The sequence below is a fragment of the Siphateles boraxobius genome, unplaced genomic scaffold (genome assembly GCF_051911475.1).
Source record: "Siphateles boraxobius isolate OS27281-9 unplaced genomic scaffold, OSU_SipBor_1 9, whole genome shotgun sequence".
In the NCBI taxonomy this organism is placed as follows: Eukaryota; Metazoa; Chordata; class Actinopteri; order Cypriniformes; family Leuciscidae; genus Siphateles; species Siphateles boraxobius.
In genome coordinates this window covers 24,680,436-24,695,395 of record NW_027509219.1, presented here as the reverse complement: position 1 = coordinate 24,695,395, position 14,960 = coordinate 24,680,436, and the positions used below count along the sequence as shown (strand labels likewise).

Below are 14,960 nucleotides of genomic sequence, written 5' to 3'. Positions count from 1 at the left end.
CGAACAAACACTGATTATGATTCAGGCTGCATCAAAAGTCAGAAATCAAATATTCATCCTGTTCCTTTTGTTTGAAGCTCGGCTTCATCACGCCAGTATGGAGGCGAAGCTGTCATAAAGTCTGTGCTGGGGACCTGTTCTTTTAATCTTTGCTGAAAACCTTTGTCTTTGTTGAAAACTTGAATGTCCATTTTGCAACCATCTGTAAAATGTATGCAATCTTCATACCTGCCTAAACAACAATCCACCATCCAGATATAATTAAAGCTACATTAACAATCTGTGACTACATTATAAAAAGAAACAGTAACTCACAGTAGAATAAAAATGTATTCTGTGGGGAAAATTGCAGCAAAATATTTTATTTTTTTATAGGAAAACTGTGAAGCTCTTTGCTTAGTCAATTTTATTTCCATACAAATGTAATTTGAACATTAAATAGTGACATAAACAAAATACAGAAGAACAAATGCACAAGATCTAAACTCACGAAAAACCTTTAACTTAAACATTAACAGACAATAAAAAATAGATAAACAGAGTCTACGGGTGAAACTATTCTCAAATTTTCAATATGAATGTTATTCATTAATATTGCTTGTAATTAATCATAAAATAATATTAGTTTCAACAAAGAATCTTTTTAGCCTTCTGAGCAACAAAAAGGTTTAAAGAAATGCTTAAGACTAATTTTACATTTAGAACTACCTTTGCTCAAGCATTTTCTGTTGAATTGGGACTACATAAGTTATAAATTTACAGATTAAAATAAACATGACTTCTGTGATCATCACAGGTATCGGTAGCTGCACAACCTGGCTATCATACTCTCACACGGAGTATTGCTCACACAAAGTACAGCTGAGTGTCTCGTCTTTTTGTTGTTGTTTTTTTAGGTACCTCACTACAAAAGTTTATGAAAACTTGGCAGCTTGTGGAGGAGGTCCTAAAAACCCTCCAGCCTGTTTAGTAGCGGCACGGGAGGGGGCGAGACCCAACATCTTCTGGATGTTCTGAAATTAAAGGTATTCAGTGGTAAAAGTTACACATTACATAAAACAAACAACTGAATTGAACAGTGTCAAAGTTTAAACTCTTCCCTCAAAACTGCTATTACATTTTTACAACTTGGATTTTGCCCCATTCACTCACAGAATCACTGAAGAAATAATATATGAACAATAGATAAACATTACCTGTCGAATCGACATGGTGCACAGAATATAGAGGAAGATGAAGGAACAGTCGGTGTAATCTTCACCAAGGAGGTTACGGTGTGAGAGACCTTGGATATACGACAATGGGACGAATGGAAGTTTGGCCACAACACGACCATCAAAGCTGGAATGGAAAAAAAGCAGCCAGAATGCATTTAAAAGCACATAAATTAAGTAGCTGGCCATCAAACCAATATTAGCCTAAGATATTATTGAACATTTAGTGCCTCTGATATACAAGTGCCTCCGTGATAATGCAACGAATGAGTCTACCTACATGGAATTGAACATGCCCATCAAAGCAGTGAAGCAAAAGCCAATGGCAAACATCGATTTCATCCGGACCTGCAATTAAAATATCTTTAATACAATGCGATTCGATAAAAAAAGAACTTGTTAGACAGATCACCATATTTTCTATGAGAATTAAAAAAAAATAACACAACATAAGAAATATGATATAAATTTGAGAATTGGAATAGAAAATATTAGAACACCATAGACAAGTCTCTGTTATTGTTCTTCAGTTTCTCCTCTTGTCTCTCTGTTGAAGACAACATTATAGTAATTTCATTTGTTACATTGAGGACCAATGACTATGTTGCATAATAATAATAATAATAATAGAATTTGTACTAATTGTTAATAACAATAATTATTATTATTATTCACTATTTTACTTATAATAATAGCTTTACAGTTTCGTTTAATAATTGTAATAATAATTTTAACTATCTTACCAATTTTTTTCTTCTGTTGACGCCCAGCTGATTCTGTAATTGTCTCCTTCTTTTTCTCCACTAAAATGTTGCACAATTTTAAACAATAGTCACTTGTAATTAAATAAATGCAAAGAACACATAATTCATTCATACAACTTACGTTTTTTACTTTGTTTTTCAACCTCAGCCTTTAGTCTCTTGTATTTGTCTGTGCGGTACACCAGAACCCATGTTATTCCTGTAGAAACAGAGCAAAGCAAACGGTTATCCAGCACTATTGGAGCTAAAGCATTGGTCCTGTATTTTCTGAGTTTAGGACATTTTCCTAGACACTCGATACGTTTTCTGACATGTAACGTTAAACATGACTTTTTAAGATAGCATTTACATACCTTCCGCTAATAATGCTGTGCAAATAGATATGAACACGATTAGAATTGTATCTGCAAACATTGTGGTCATTTTGGAAAAACGATTAGGAAACTGGTAATAATACTAGTTAATACTTTGGTTGGGCGATAACCTCTACTGTAGCAGCGTCAGCATTACTGTGGTGATGTCATCAATGTGCGCCCTGCTTCCTCGTGGGTGCTCAATGTGGTTGAGCTATGAACTCATGACACCACATCTCCGACTAGTGGCATTGACCCGGCATTATTAGCCGGCATACACGGGACAGAATGACAATTCGTTTTATGGTAGAATAAGCAAGAACATTTAAAATTGTTCATAGTTTAAGGATATGTTTTTAAATTATTATTATAGGCTATTTAATTTGGTCTCCTGGAGATGATAGTGAGCTAGGAGAACATCCAGAGTGAGGAAAAAGGGGCTCAGGAAATCCACTCTGGATCCCTCACATCCAAGCCAACTTCTCTTTAAACTTCTATCATCTGGCTACTGAGCACCAGAACAGCCAGGCACAAGAAAAGTTTCTTCAGCCGATCTACCTCATAAACAGTTAAATGTTCTCCCCACTATGCAATGATAACTATGTGAAATATCACTTATATTTATTTGGCAATACCCTACCTCTTCTTATTCCATTCCCTGCTAATTCTTGTATATAGCACACTTTTAGGCCTACATACAAATTGGTCTATTATGTTTATATTTATACATATGTTTCTTAATTACGTACATTTTTATTTTGTATTTTACTATCTGTGTACTGTTGTTGTCTTTGTAATGGAAGCTGTTACTAATACAAAATACCTTGTGTGTGCAAACATATTTTGCAATAAAGCTCTTTCTGATTCTTTGATTAATTCTTTTTTGAACCTTTTAGGCTACTGTTACATGGTAAGTTATATCCAAATTGAAACAAATTTGGCAGGCGTGAGCCTGTGCTTTCGTTTAATTGTTTTTGTAATGTGATGACGCTGTATTCATATTATACCTCATTTTTTCTTAATGTGCATTGTTACATTGAGTTATATTATAAAGAATTCACTCTCTCATAAGTACAAAAATATAAGAAATATAAAGTCTGCAGGACTCTAGTGTAGGCTACTCCGATTGTTAAAAGGTTTAAAGATTTGATTAAAAAACACATTTCAAACATATTTATAAACCTCTAAAATGATTTAATTTAGCTTTCCTATAAAAAAAATGTTTTAGTCAAATGTTATAACCGACATTTAGATTGTAAAATGTATTAGTAGACTACATGATAAGACTGATAAGGGATGATTTGAAAGACACAAGGTACTGAAATATATTTGTGGATAGACAACAAAAACAGTAGCTACACATTGTATACTTTTTTGTGTTTCATATTTGTTTTTGTCTGCTTTAATTTTGCTGGCAGGTTCCATTCTGACAACTTGCCCGATAATATATTTAATAATATTCTATCTATCTATCTATCTATCTATCTATCTATCTATCTATCTATCTATCTATCTATCTATCTATCTATCTATCTATCTATATATATATACTACACACACTTAGACTGTAATGCTGATGTTTTCAAACTTTTCATACTTTCTTTACTGGATATCTAAGAATTCCAACTAACAAATGTAATCGCACACACAAAGGGCAATGGAAAAGGATAGACACAATTGAAAGGAAGGGGGAGGAGGAGGAGCCGCTGCTTGCCGTGGTAAAAGCAGCCCAGAGTCTCAGTGCGGGCACTGACAGCATGGCAGGAGACAGCGACAGCAAGTTGGACAATCAAGCCGAAAATGAGCATGTTGTCAGGCAACCTTTCCTCATCGGGGTAGCCGGCGGCACTGCCAGCGGCAAGGTTGGCATTCTGCTTTACGTTACATGAATATTAGTTATCGTTTGATTTTGTGTTTGTCACAGAGATGAGAGCAGCTCACACTGACCGCGTGGCTCATTGTCACGGAATCATCAGTGTGAAAATAGATTTTATTCCCCGAAATGGTTTGACAGGTCCGATGCAAAAACGGGCATGTAGACTTTTAACATTTAAGTGATCTTATTTATTTGTTTTAAATCAAGCTTATGCATTTAGACGAAAGAAATAACTAATGAATTATGGTAGCCTAGTATTTTAAAACTGAAATACACGTACGTGCAGTGAGAATATATTGAGTAGTTTATATCCCTTAAAAACAATGATGTTGGTCATTTCCCTGGTATGAACAGCTCCCACACACCGCCGCCATACAAACACCATGGCGATGGTGGACGTAAACCAACTTATTAATGAGCATTTAAACGTTACTATTATTTTCTTTTGAAGTGCTCAAGAGCCAATTTAATTCATTTGCGAGAAGTAACAGGATTGTTGTGGATCAGGCGTTGTTGTATCGAAGCAAAATACAACGTCTGTCTTTTTTGTTGTTAGAAAACAGCATGAAACTTGCACCGGGTAAATCATATCGCTCTAACATTCCATCAAATTCAGTAAATGCCCATCCGCTGGCGAACACCCTAATACAGTTTTACTTTACACAACGTGGTGTGAGGAAAGTCTAACTTTGCGGTTAAATTATATGTGTGAATGAATGAATTAAGCATTGTCCGCTAGGATAACAGTTATACAAGCACAAAGAAGGGTCTTTGTTTCATAGGCTAATGGTGTGGGTGAAATCAGAGAATGAGATAACAGGTTATGTGTTTGTGTGTGTGTAATTAACGGTAAACATAAATAACTCCTGAATTTGGACGATAAAGAAAAATAATCGCGGAGCTTTTGTTGGTTAACGTTATTGGGGTCAGCGGCACAGCGAATGTGTCACATCTTACCTCATTTTGTGCGTAAAGGCGCCATGCGTGCGTATGCAGTGATGCGTCAAGACAGATGCTCCAATGAAGACGTGTTTGTTTTCGATTTGTTTTAGTTGTCATTTTAAATATTTATGGATCATATTTGCCCATGTTTTTTTTTGTATGTAGGGAATAAATAATAGTATAACTGTAAAGTTATAGTTTAAAGTTAAAGTAAAATGCCACAATAAAAGTGGCTATAGTTACAATGCCATACCACATTAACACACACACACACACACACACACACACACACACACACACACACACACACACACACACACACACACACACACACAGACACAGACACACACACACACACACACAGAGACTGATGTTATTATTTTTGATGACATCATTTATATACTTTTTTTGTATTTTTCTTTTATGTAGCCTACGGAAGCCATTTAAAAAAACATGCTTTTGTGGGCTAAATCATAATTATTATGTCATTCTACTTTTTAATGTCACAATTTTGACTTATTTCATAATTTAGATTTATGTCATTATTATTTCACAATTTCAATTTATTATGACTTTGTAGCATCTTTCTTCCGTTAGCTTATCTTGTTTGCTTAAGTTGTGACTGCTATATCTCCCAGCTGTCAGGTGTGCAGGTTTCTGTTTCTGATCACGTTCTGCAGAACGTGTAGTCTGTTTTCTCAGTTAAAATGCTTTGACTATATAGACTTCCTCAAGCAGTATGTTATCATTTTTTGGCCATAGACACTCAATGTTTTGCCCAATGCTAACATGTTATGCTCTTCTCTGTGTGCTGTTTACGGACACCAGTTTGTTTACATCCTTGAACTCTTTTAGAAAGCAGATAATTGACTGAAGCAAGTTCTATGTTTAATGCAGTAATTTCTTTCCATTGAGAGTATACATCATACAACCCACTATAGGTGCACTTTAGGTAGCATTCGCATTACATTTCTAAACTGCAGCTTAGCTTGTTGGGTACACAAACATGCTTGGGAATTAAAGTCTGCATGAAACAGAAATTGCGATTAGTCTTTTCTTTCCTATTGTTGTGACGTAGAAGTGAAATGGCTTTTTGAACAAGAAAACAGTAGGTGCGTTTCCAATACAGATTTGCCCAAAACGATTTTTCCTAAATAAATAAATAAAAATATTGCGAAATGACGGCGTTTCCATTAACTAATGTTAGGCGACTAAAACTTAATTTTTTCCTCTCACGATAAGTCATTCCAAAAATCATGGCAACGGACGTTGGTAGGTTTATGTATATCCCAGCACTGACCATTATTATTAATCGAAGGAGACAAATGTGTGTTATCCAATCATTAATGGCAAGGGAAGACCCTTATAGTACTTGAGCGGCACAAATTAGTTGTTTCTGGGTGTTTCTCCCTCATATCTGCTTCGAGGTCTTGATTGTGGCATTTCTTTGAGGTTTAGAATCCAGCATTCCTGTAATTTTTTTGTCTTTTATGAAATTAATAAAGAAATCTGTCTCGTATTCTGTCCAAACAGAATTCATCACGTCATCTACGCCAGGTGACCTGTAAATGACCAAAAACTACTCGGTTACTCACGTAACCTCAGTTCCCTGAGTTAGGGAACGAGTATTGCGTAGCTATACGCAGTGGGGGAAACTCCTTTTCCTCGATTTACTGAAGCCTTTATGTAAAGCGCATTTGCAGCTGCACAGCTAGAACATGAGCGTCTGGCTCGCTCATAGGCTGCGCTGCGGCAACTGCACATCCAATGGCGCAGGCGCCTCTGACGTGCAACCAATGAGATCACTCTGCGTCATACACGTCAGAGCCCGCCAAGGGGGCGTGACCTCAGTCTATAATAGCCCCCGAATTCGCCATTATAGCAGGTTTAACGACTGAAGCGACAACTTGCCATGTTACCATAGTGCGGCTGGCTACGCAATACTCGTTCCCTAACTCAGGGAACTGAGGTTACGTGAGTAACCGAGTAGTTCCCTTTCGAACGGTCACTTCGTATTGCGTAGCTATACGCAGTGGGGACGCCATGCAAAACGCCGCACTGAGTAACTGGCTGTCACTGCAACTCAGGACCCCTGAGCGTACAGAACAAGCCATAACCGCATAATTTATGTAAAAATAGACCAGACACCGTCAGGTCTCAGTAGTATACATCAGTAGAAATACCCAATATACTACACCAATGAACCCAGACTCTGTCGGGGTTATTAGTATACGAACATATACCCAGTCAAGTGGGTTTATATATGAAATCTTAACCAGCTAAAGCGGGTTGATATCTGTTATGGAATATAACCGGCCGAAGCGGGTTTTATATATGTATGGAATTTATATATGTCATATAACCGGCCAAAGCGGGTTTTGTATATGTCATATAACCGGCCAAAAGCGGGTTTATATATATATAAATATAACCAGCCACAGCGGGTTTATGTATGAACTACAACCGGCCAGCAGCGGGTTTCATGTATATATGTGAATGTGATTGTGCACAGTAATATATGACAAGACCGGCCACCAACGGGTCTTAATCATACCGAAAGCACCTTCGCCTGCAGGGAAGGCACTTCCATATTATAAAAACTCATAAATGTGGAAGGCGAGGACCAGCCGGCCGCATCACAAATATCACTAATGGGAATGCCAGATGACCAAGCCCATGACGAGGCCATACCTCTGGTTGAATGGGCCTTGACGCCTATAGGGCAAACTTGACCCGCTGCGGTATAAGCCATAGAAATAGCATCCACTATCCATCTAGACAGTCTTTGCTTAGTGACTGGATCCCCCTTGGATCTACCACCAAAGCAGACAAAAAGCTGTTCTGATTGTCTAAAAGACGCAGAACGCTCCAGATAGATTCTCAGCGCTCTGACAGGGCAGAGAAGATTAACCTCTCCATCCTCTGCAGAAGGAGGGAGGGCTGATAACGTCACCACCTGTGCTCTGAACGGTGTTGAGAGCACTTTAGGAACGTAACCATGTCTGGGCTTGAGGACGACTCTGGAGTCATCTGGACCCCACTCCAAACATGCAGGGCTCACAGAGAGTGCCTGCAGATCTCCCACTCGCTTGATAGATGCCAAAGCCATAAGGAGAGCGGTCTTCAGCGAGAGGGGTTTTAGATCAACCGATTGGAGCGGTTCAAAAGGTGGACCTTTCAGAGCCCCCAGGACCGTGGAGAGGTCCCAAGATGGCACAGATGGAGGTCTGGAGGGGTTCATTCTCCTAGCACCTTTAAGGAATCTGACGACCAGGTCGTTTCTTCCTAGTGACTGGCCAGCCACCAGAACATGATGTGCTGCTATGGCTGCCACATACACTTTGAGCGTGGATGGGGAGCGACCCGCATCCAGCAGCTCCTGTAAGAATGAGAGAACTACAGATATCTCACATGACTCTGGGTCAGCCTGATTTTTCGAGCACCAGCTGGAAAAACCCGACCATTTCGAAGCGTAAAGGCGCCGAGTCGACGGGGCCCTGGCTTCAGATATAGTGCTTAAGACCTTCTCAGGAAGGTCTTTGGGTACCCGTTGAGGGGCCACACATGGAGGGCCCATAAATCGGGTCTCGGATGCCACAATGTCCCGTTCGCCTGTGTGAGGAGGTCTTTCCTCAGTGGGACAGGCCATGGGATTGTGTCCGATAACTGAACCAGTTCCGGGAACCACGGTCTGGTTTTCCAGAGAGGGGCCACCAGAAGGACTGGGCACCCGCTCTCTCTGACCCGTTTGATGACTTGTGGAATCATCGAGACGGGGGGAAAGGCATAAAGGGGACGGTTGGGCCAGACATGGGCCAGCGCGTCCCTGTCCTTCGAGAAGAACAATTTGCAGTGGGTGTTGATTCTCGAGGCGAACAGGTCGACTTCGGCCTCGCCAAACACCTTCCATATCAGACTGACCGTCTGTGGGTTCAGGGACCACTCGCCGAGGGGAGTGTTGCCCCGTGAAAGCATATCCGCGCCCACATTCTGGATGCCCGGTATATGCGCTGCTCTCAGAGAGCTCAGGTTGGTTTGTGCCCATAAGAGGAGGTCTCTCGCCATCGCATGCAGGTTTCCTGACCTGATGCCCCCCTGGCGATTTATGTAGGCCACCACTGATATATTGTCTGTGCGGACTAAAACGTGGTGACCCCTGAGGTTCGACAGAAATGCTTTCAGGGCCAATCCAACTGCTTTCATCTCCAGACAGTTGATATGTAAGCTCTGCTCCGTGCTCGACCAGAGGCCGGATGCAGGCATGCCCTCGTGCAGCACTCCCCAACCCAGGTTGGACGCATCTGTAAGAACCATTTTCCTTCCGGAAATTGTTCCCATTGTCACCCCCTCGTGGTACCAGTTCTGCGCTCGCCAGGGAATCAGGGTTCTTAAACAACCGTGATTTACCATAACGCGCAAGTTGCCTGACTGCCATGCGTGAGTTGGCACACGCCGTTTCAGCCAATGCTGCAGCGGGCGCATGCGCAGTAATCCCAAGCGGAGTACTGGCGATGCTGCTGCCATGAGACCAAGCAGTTTCTGAAATTTCTTCAGTGGCGCGTGCTCGCGCGCTCTGAAAGTGCCTGTAAGCGCTCGCACTGAGAGCGCGCGCTCTGGTGTGAGTCGCGCTGTCATCGCTCTCGAGTCTAAAACTGTACCCAGAAAGATCACACTCTGGCTGGGGGTTAGTTTGCTTTTTGAAACATTGATTGTGAAACCCAGGCATTTTAGATGGCTGAGAATCAAATCCCTGTGAGCTAATAGCTCGGTTCTCGACTGTGCCAGCACCAGCCAGTCGTCGAGATAATTTAACACACGCACTCCCTGATGTCTCAGAGGAGAAAGCGCTGCATCCACACACTTCGTGAATGTACGGGGTGCTAACGATAGACCGAACGGCAGAACGGTGTATTGATAAGCTTGGCCCTCGAAGGCGAATCTCAAGAATGGCCTGTGACGAGGGTTTATCTGAATGTGAAAGTAAGCGTCTTTCAGATCCATTGTGACAAACCAATCCCCCGTGCGCACTTGCGCGAGGATATGTTTGATAGTTAACATTTTGAACGGCCGTCTCATGAGAGCTTTGTTCAAATGTCTCAAATCTAGAATGGGTCTGAGACCGCCGTCTTTTTTCGGAATCAGAAAATAGCGGCTGTAAAAACCCATGTGTTTTAGCGCGGGGGGGACTAATTCTATCGCCCCTTTTGCTAATAGATTCTGTACTTCGGTGCGAAGCACGTGACCCACGTTGCTTCTCACGAAGTCTCGAGAACCGCCTGAAATTTCGGGGGTCTGCGAGCGAATTGGAGCGAGTAACCTCGCTTTATAGTGTTTATGACCCAACTCGACACACCGGGGATAGCTTGCCAGGCTAGAACACGTGTGGCTAGGGCTTGACACACTGACTGGGGCTGGTCGCCTAATGTAGGGGGACCGGATACCCTTATCATGTGATTTGTGCATACATTGAGTATTGGACTGACTGTACAGGCATTCGCGTGTGGGGAAGTCAGTGTTACAACAGGGGAGGGGCCGCCTAGTGAAGGGGGACCTGATACCCTTATATTGTGATTTGTGCACACATTGAGTATTGGACTGACTGTACAAGCATTTGCGTGTAGGGAAGGCAGTATTATAACGGGGGAGGGGCCGGCTGATGAAGGGGGACCGTGAACCCACGTGTTGTGTTTGTGAAACATACTCTTTTTGTGCTTTATATGGGTCGCCGTGAAAACGGCGTTTGTTTGCAAGAACGCGCTTACTGTTGCGGGCCTGTTTGCAGTAATAAAATCCCCAGCCACCTGAACTGAACAAGGGGCTGTGGGAAGTTTTGTTGACTTCTTCGTCAACGGGACCCGTGCCCTCTCTCTTTCCCCTGCATGCTAGGACGACTTTGGCGGCGCTGTGTGAGGCGCGGCGCTTGGTCTGGGGCCTTGGCGTCGGGGAAGCGGGAAGCGCTTGGTTGCTCTCGGCTGGCGCTGGGCATCAGCCGCAGGGCGGGGCTGAGAGGCCTGCTTCGTGGGCTTTGTTGGCCGAGGCGTCGGCGGGGCTAGCTTGTGAGCACTCGACGCCGAGCTAGAGCGCTTAGGCAGGAAGTGACGCATGGCCTGGGACGCTTTCTGTGCCTCGGTGTATCTTTCTGAGAACCCCTTCACTGCCGGGCCGAAGAGGCCGGTGCTGGATACTGGGGCGTCGAGGAACTTTGTTCTCTCCGCGTCCTTAATGTCAGTGAGGGTAAGCCAGAGGTGGCGCTCGAGCACGACCAAACTCGCCATATTCCTCCCGATAGCCTGCGCTGTGGCCTTAGTAGCTCTCAGGGCCAGGTCTGTGGCGCTCCGAAGGTCCCGAAAAGCCTCAGGGTCCGGGCCAGCCTCGTCCATAGACCGGAGGAGTTTGGCCTGGTAAACCTGCAGCACGGCCATCGTGTGCAGGGCCGATGCAGCCTGACCGGAGGCGGAATACGCGCGTCCGGCGAGGGCTGAAGTGCTACGGCACGGCTTGTTGGGATGCACAGCTCTAGTTCGCCAGCTAGCAGCTGTGTTCGGGCAGAGATGAGCGGCCAACGCCTCTTCGAGGGGCGGCAACGACTCATAGCCTTTTTCCGCTGCTCCGTCCACGGAGGAGAGCGTCGCGAAAACTGCGGGGCCTCGTGTAGAATAAGGAGTGCGCCAGGCCTTGGTAAGCTCCTCGTGTACCTCAGGAAAAAATGGCGCTGGCTTGTGACGAGGGGCCTGTTGGTGCCCTGGCAGAAACCAGCCATCCAGCCGACTTCGAGGGGGTTCAGCGGGCGCGGCCCACTCGAGCTCGAGGTCCGCTACGGCCTGCGTCAGGATCCGAAGCATTTCCGCGTCGGAGTTAGTCCTGGTAGCTGAGGCGTTGGGCGTTGGCTGGGAAGCCATGACGGGGTCGAAAGAGCCCGGCCATTCTTCCTCAGACGCAGCGATAGACAGGCTGTCGTCGTGCTCGCTAGGCCCGCCGAAGGAGACAAGGCCCGCCACGTGGGGGGGGGGCGCTGATCTCCCTCGAACAGGACCGGAGATGAACGGGTTGGAGAGAGTGAGGCACGCGGGGACGAGGCCGGCGTGCGTTCACTAACATCCATGTTCTCCGGCTGCCGTTGGCTGCGGCGCTTCTTCTTCCTTGGCTGAAGTAGGGCCGGAAAAGGAAGCGCGGGAGAGGCGGCGTCGCCGTCATGGGAGAGGGCTAGCCGAGTTCGCAGCACGGAGATAGGCATGCTCTCGCAGGCCGCACATCCGCCGGCAGACAGTGCATTCTCCGCGTGGTGAAGTCCCAGGCATGGAATGCAGCTAGCGTGTTCGTCCGCCTCGTGCAGCTTGCATCCGCACGTGGCGCAGGTCTTAACACGATGCATTTGAACAACGCTCGTACAAATAATACAATATACAAAGAGCAATGAAAAGGATATCGCCGGATAGCCACAGGAGAGACGGCGTCAGGAGAAACACGGTGAAATGTGTCGTCTGCTGAACTGTAGCTGGCTCAGGCTGAAGGCTTGTTCGACGGCGAAGGCTCAATAAATGGTCAGAGACGTGAAGTTTGTCGCTGAAGGAGTAAAATCTGCTATAATGGCGAATTCGGGGGCTATTATAGACTGAGGTCACGCCCCCTTGGCGGGCTCTGACGTGTATGACGCAGAGTGATCTCATTGGTTGCACGTCAGAGGCGCCTGCGCCATTGGATGTGCAGTTGCCGCAGCGCAGCCTATGAGCGAGCCAGACGCTCATGTTCTAGCTGTGCAGCTGCAAATGCGCTTTACATAAAGGCTTCAGTAAATCGAGGAAAAGGAGTTTCCCCCACTGCGTATAGCTACGCAATATGAAGTGACCGTTCGAAAGGGAACTGTTTCCATTGCAGTTTTGTGAATATTTATTTTTCAAATTGCCCGAAAAACCACCTCATGCGAGCGTAAAAACTTTTTTGCAAGAAATGGTAGTTTTTGCGAAATTTACATGTTTCCATTGGGCGTATTTCAATTTGCGCAATTTGAAGGGTAATGGAAACGCGGCTAATGTCGGGTGGGACTTAAAGGGTTAGTTCACCCAAAAATGAAAATTAAGTCATTAATTACTCACCCCCATGCTGTACCAACCCCGTAAGACCTTCGTTCATCTTCGAAACACAAATGAAGATATTTTTGATTAAATCTGAGAGGTGGATCACTGCTACATAGGCTGCCAGAGGGAATGAAACTTGACGGCCCAGAAAATCATTAAAGAAAATGTTTAAATAATCCATGTGCCTACAGTGGCTCAACTATAAGTTTATCAAGCGACGAGACTACTTTTTTCCCGAAAAAAAAAAACATAATAACGACTTTATTCGACTATTCCTTTTCATTCCTTGTGGGCCTGAGACGAGAGTTCAAGAGATTTCCACGACGCATGCGCGAGAACTGAACAAGAAGTATTAGAAGAAGAACGTCCTCTTCTCAGTTCTCGCGCATGCGTCGTGGAAATCTCTTGAACTCTCGTCTCAGGCCCACAATGAAGAAAAGGAATAGTTGAATAAAGTCGTTATTATGTTTTTTTTTTTCGGGAAAAAAGTATTCTCGTCGCTTGATAAACTTATAGTTGAGCCACTGTAGGCACATGGAATATTTAAACATTTTCTTTAATGACTTTCTGGGCCGTCAAGTTTCATTCCCTCTGGCAGCCAATGTAGCAGTGATCCACCTCTCAGATTTAATCAAAAATATCTTCATTTGTGTTCCGAAGATGAACGAAGGTCTTACGGGGTTGGTACAGCATGGGGGTGAGTAATTAATGACTTAATTTTCATTTTTGGGTGAACTAACCCTTTAATTTTGACCATCATGATTGGATCAATGGATCGTTGTGGTTTGCTATTGCTGATGATCTCATGTTAGTGACAGGTTATCCTGCCCTCACACCGTTAAACAAGCCATCAGAGAAGAGATGTCACTGAAAGAGGCCATTAAGCATGTGCACTGGGTTGGAAACTACTTTGGCTTGAGGTTCATAGATATTGGGCACAGACCTGTACCATCAAATGTCAAAGAAGTGGATTTTTTTGTATTCTTTTTGCAAGACTTTAACACAGTGGAAAGCTAATGGTAGCAAATGGAACCTTGTTACCAGTAAGTGTTACCACTTACCAGTAAATAATACAAATTACTGCTTTATTGTTCAACATGCTGCTTGTCCATTTGAATTGCACAGGGTGTAATAAGAGTGCACCACTATATTAAAATATGTGGTTGAGTCTCACTGTCAAAATGGTTTAAGGACCCAGGATGCCAAATTGAAGTTGAAATTTGCTATAAATATAAGAAGAGTTTTTTTCTTGGTGATTGTAAGTTACTGTGAGGCAGGTAAAATTCTCAAAAAATAGCAAAAAATAATTTCATTTCATTTTTTATATCATCTGGACTTAAATAAAACATATCCAAAATAATTTTTTTAAAATTTGAAATAATTTGGATTTTATGATTTGTGTCTCCTGAGATACGTTGCCTGATTAGGGTATAAAAAAGGACCAAGTCATTAATCTGTTAACTGTTACTGCCACTGTATGTTTAAAACAATTATATCCCATACTTCACCTGATCTAATGTTGACAAATTATATATCATTCGAAAGCTTACAAACTCAAGATTCAGCCTGTGAAACCCGTTTTGAAATTGGACGTTGTGTTACCATAGAAACGGTACTCTAAATTCTTTTAATGGGCTCCTCCCCTTTTGGGCATCCTCATGTTTCATAATTTATGATCAAAACCTTTTCTAATCTTGACAAAACGCATATTGTCAGAAAGGTCTTAGTCTCAAGGT

General features: G+C 43.3%; 2 protein-coding genes across 2 annotated transcripts in view; one reads left to right on the top strand and one right to left on the bottom strand.

The window, feature by feature from the left end:
• Positions 1 to 346: 346 nt before the first annotated feature.
• On the bottom strand, positions 347 to 2,520 carry tmco1 (transmembrane and coiled-coil domains 1). Its single transcript, XM_077222664.1, has 7 exons — positions 2,332 to 2,520; positions 2,100 to 2,177; positions 1,958 to 2,017; positions 1,715 to 1,761; positions 1,495 to 1,562; positions 1,197 to 1,341; positions 347 to 1,013 (listed from the first exon to the last, which is right to left on the bottom strand). The coding sequence occupies exons 1-7, from the start codon at positions 2,399 to 2,401 to the stop codon at positions 915 to 917; spliced, it is 567 nt and encodes a 188-aa protein (XP_077078779.1). The 5' UTR covers positions 2,402 to 2,520; the 3' UTR covers positions 347 to 914.
• Positions 2,521 to 4,033: 1,513 nt separating this feature from the next.
• uck2a (uridine-cytidine kinase 2a) overlaps positions 4,034 to 14,960 on the top strand; it is a 28,508-nt gene continuing 17,581 nt past the window's right edge. The window contains exon 1 of the mRNA XM_077222655.1: positions 4,034 to 4,193. Within this exon, the coding sequence (XP_077078770.1) occupies positions 4,089 to 4,193 (105 nt within the window). The 5' untranslated portion in view covers positions 4,034 to 4,088. The remainder of the gene's footprint in view (positions 4,194 to 14,960) is intronic.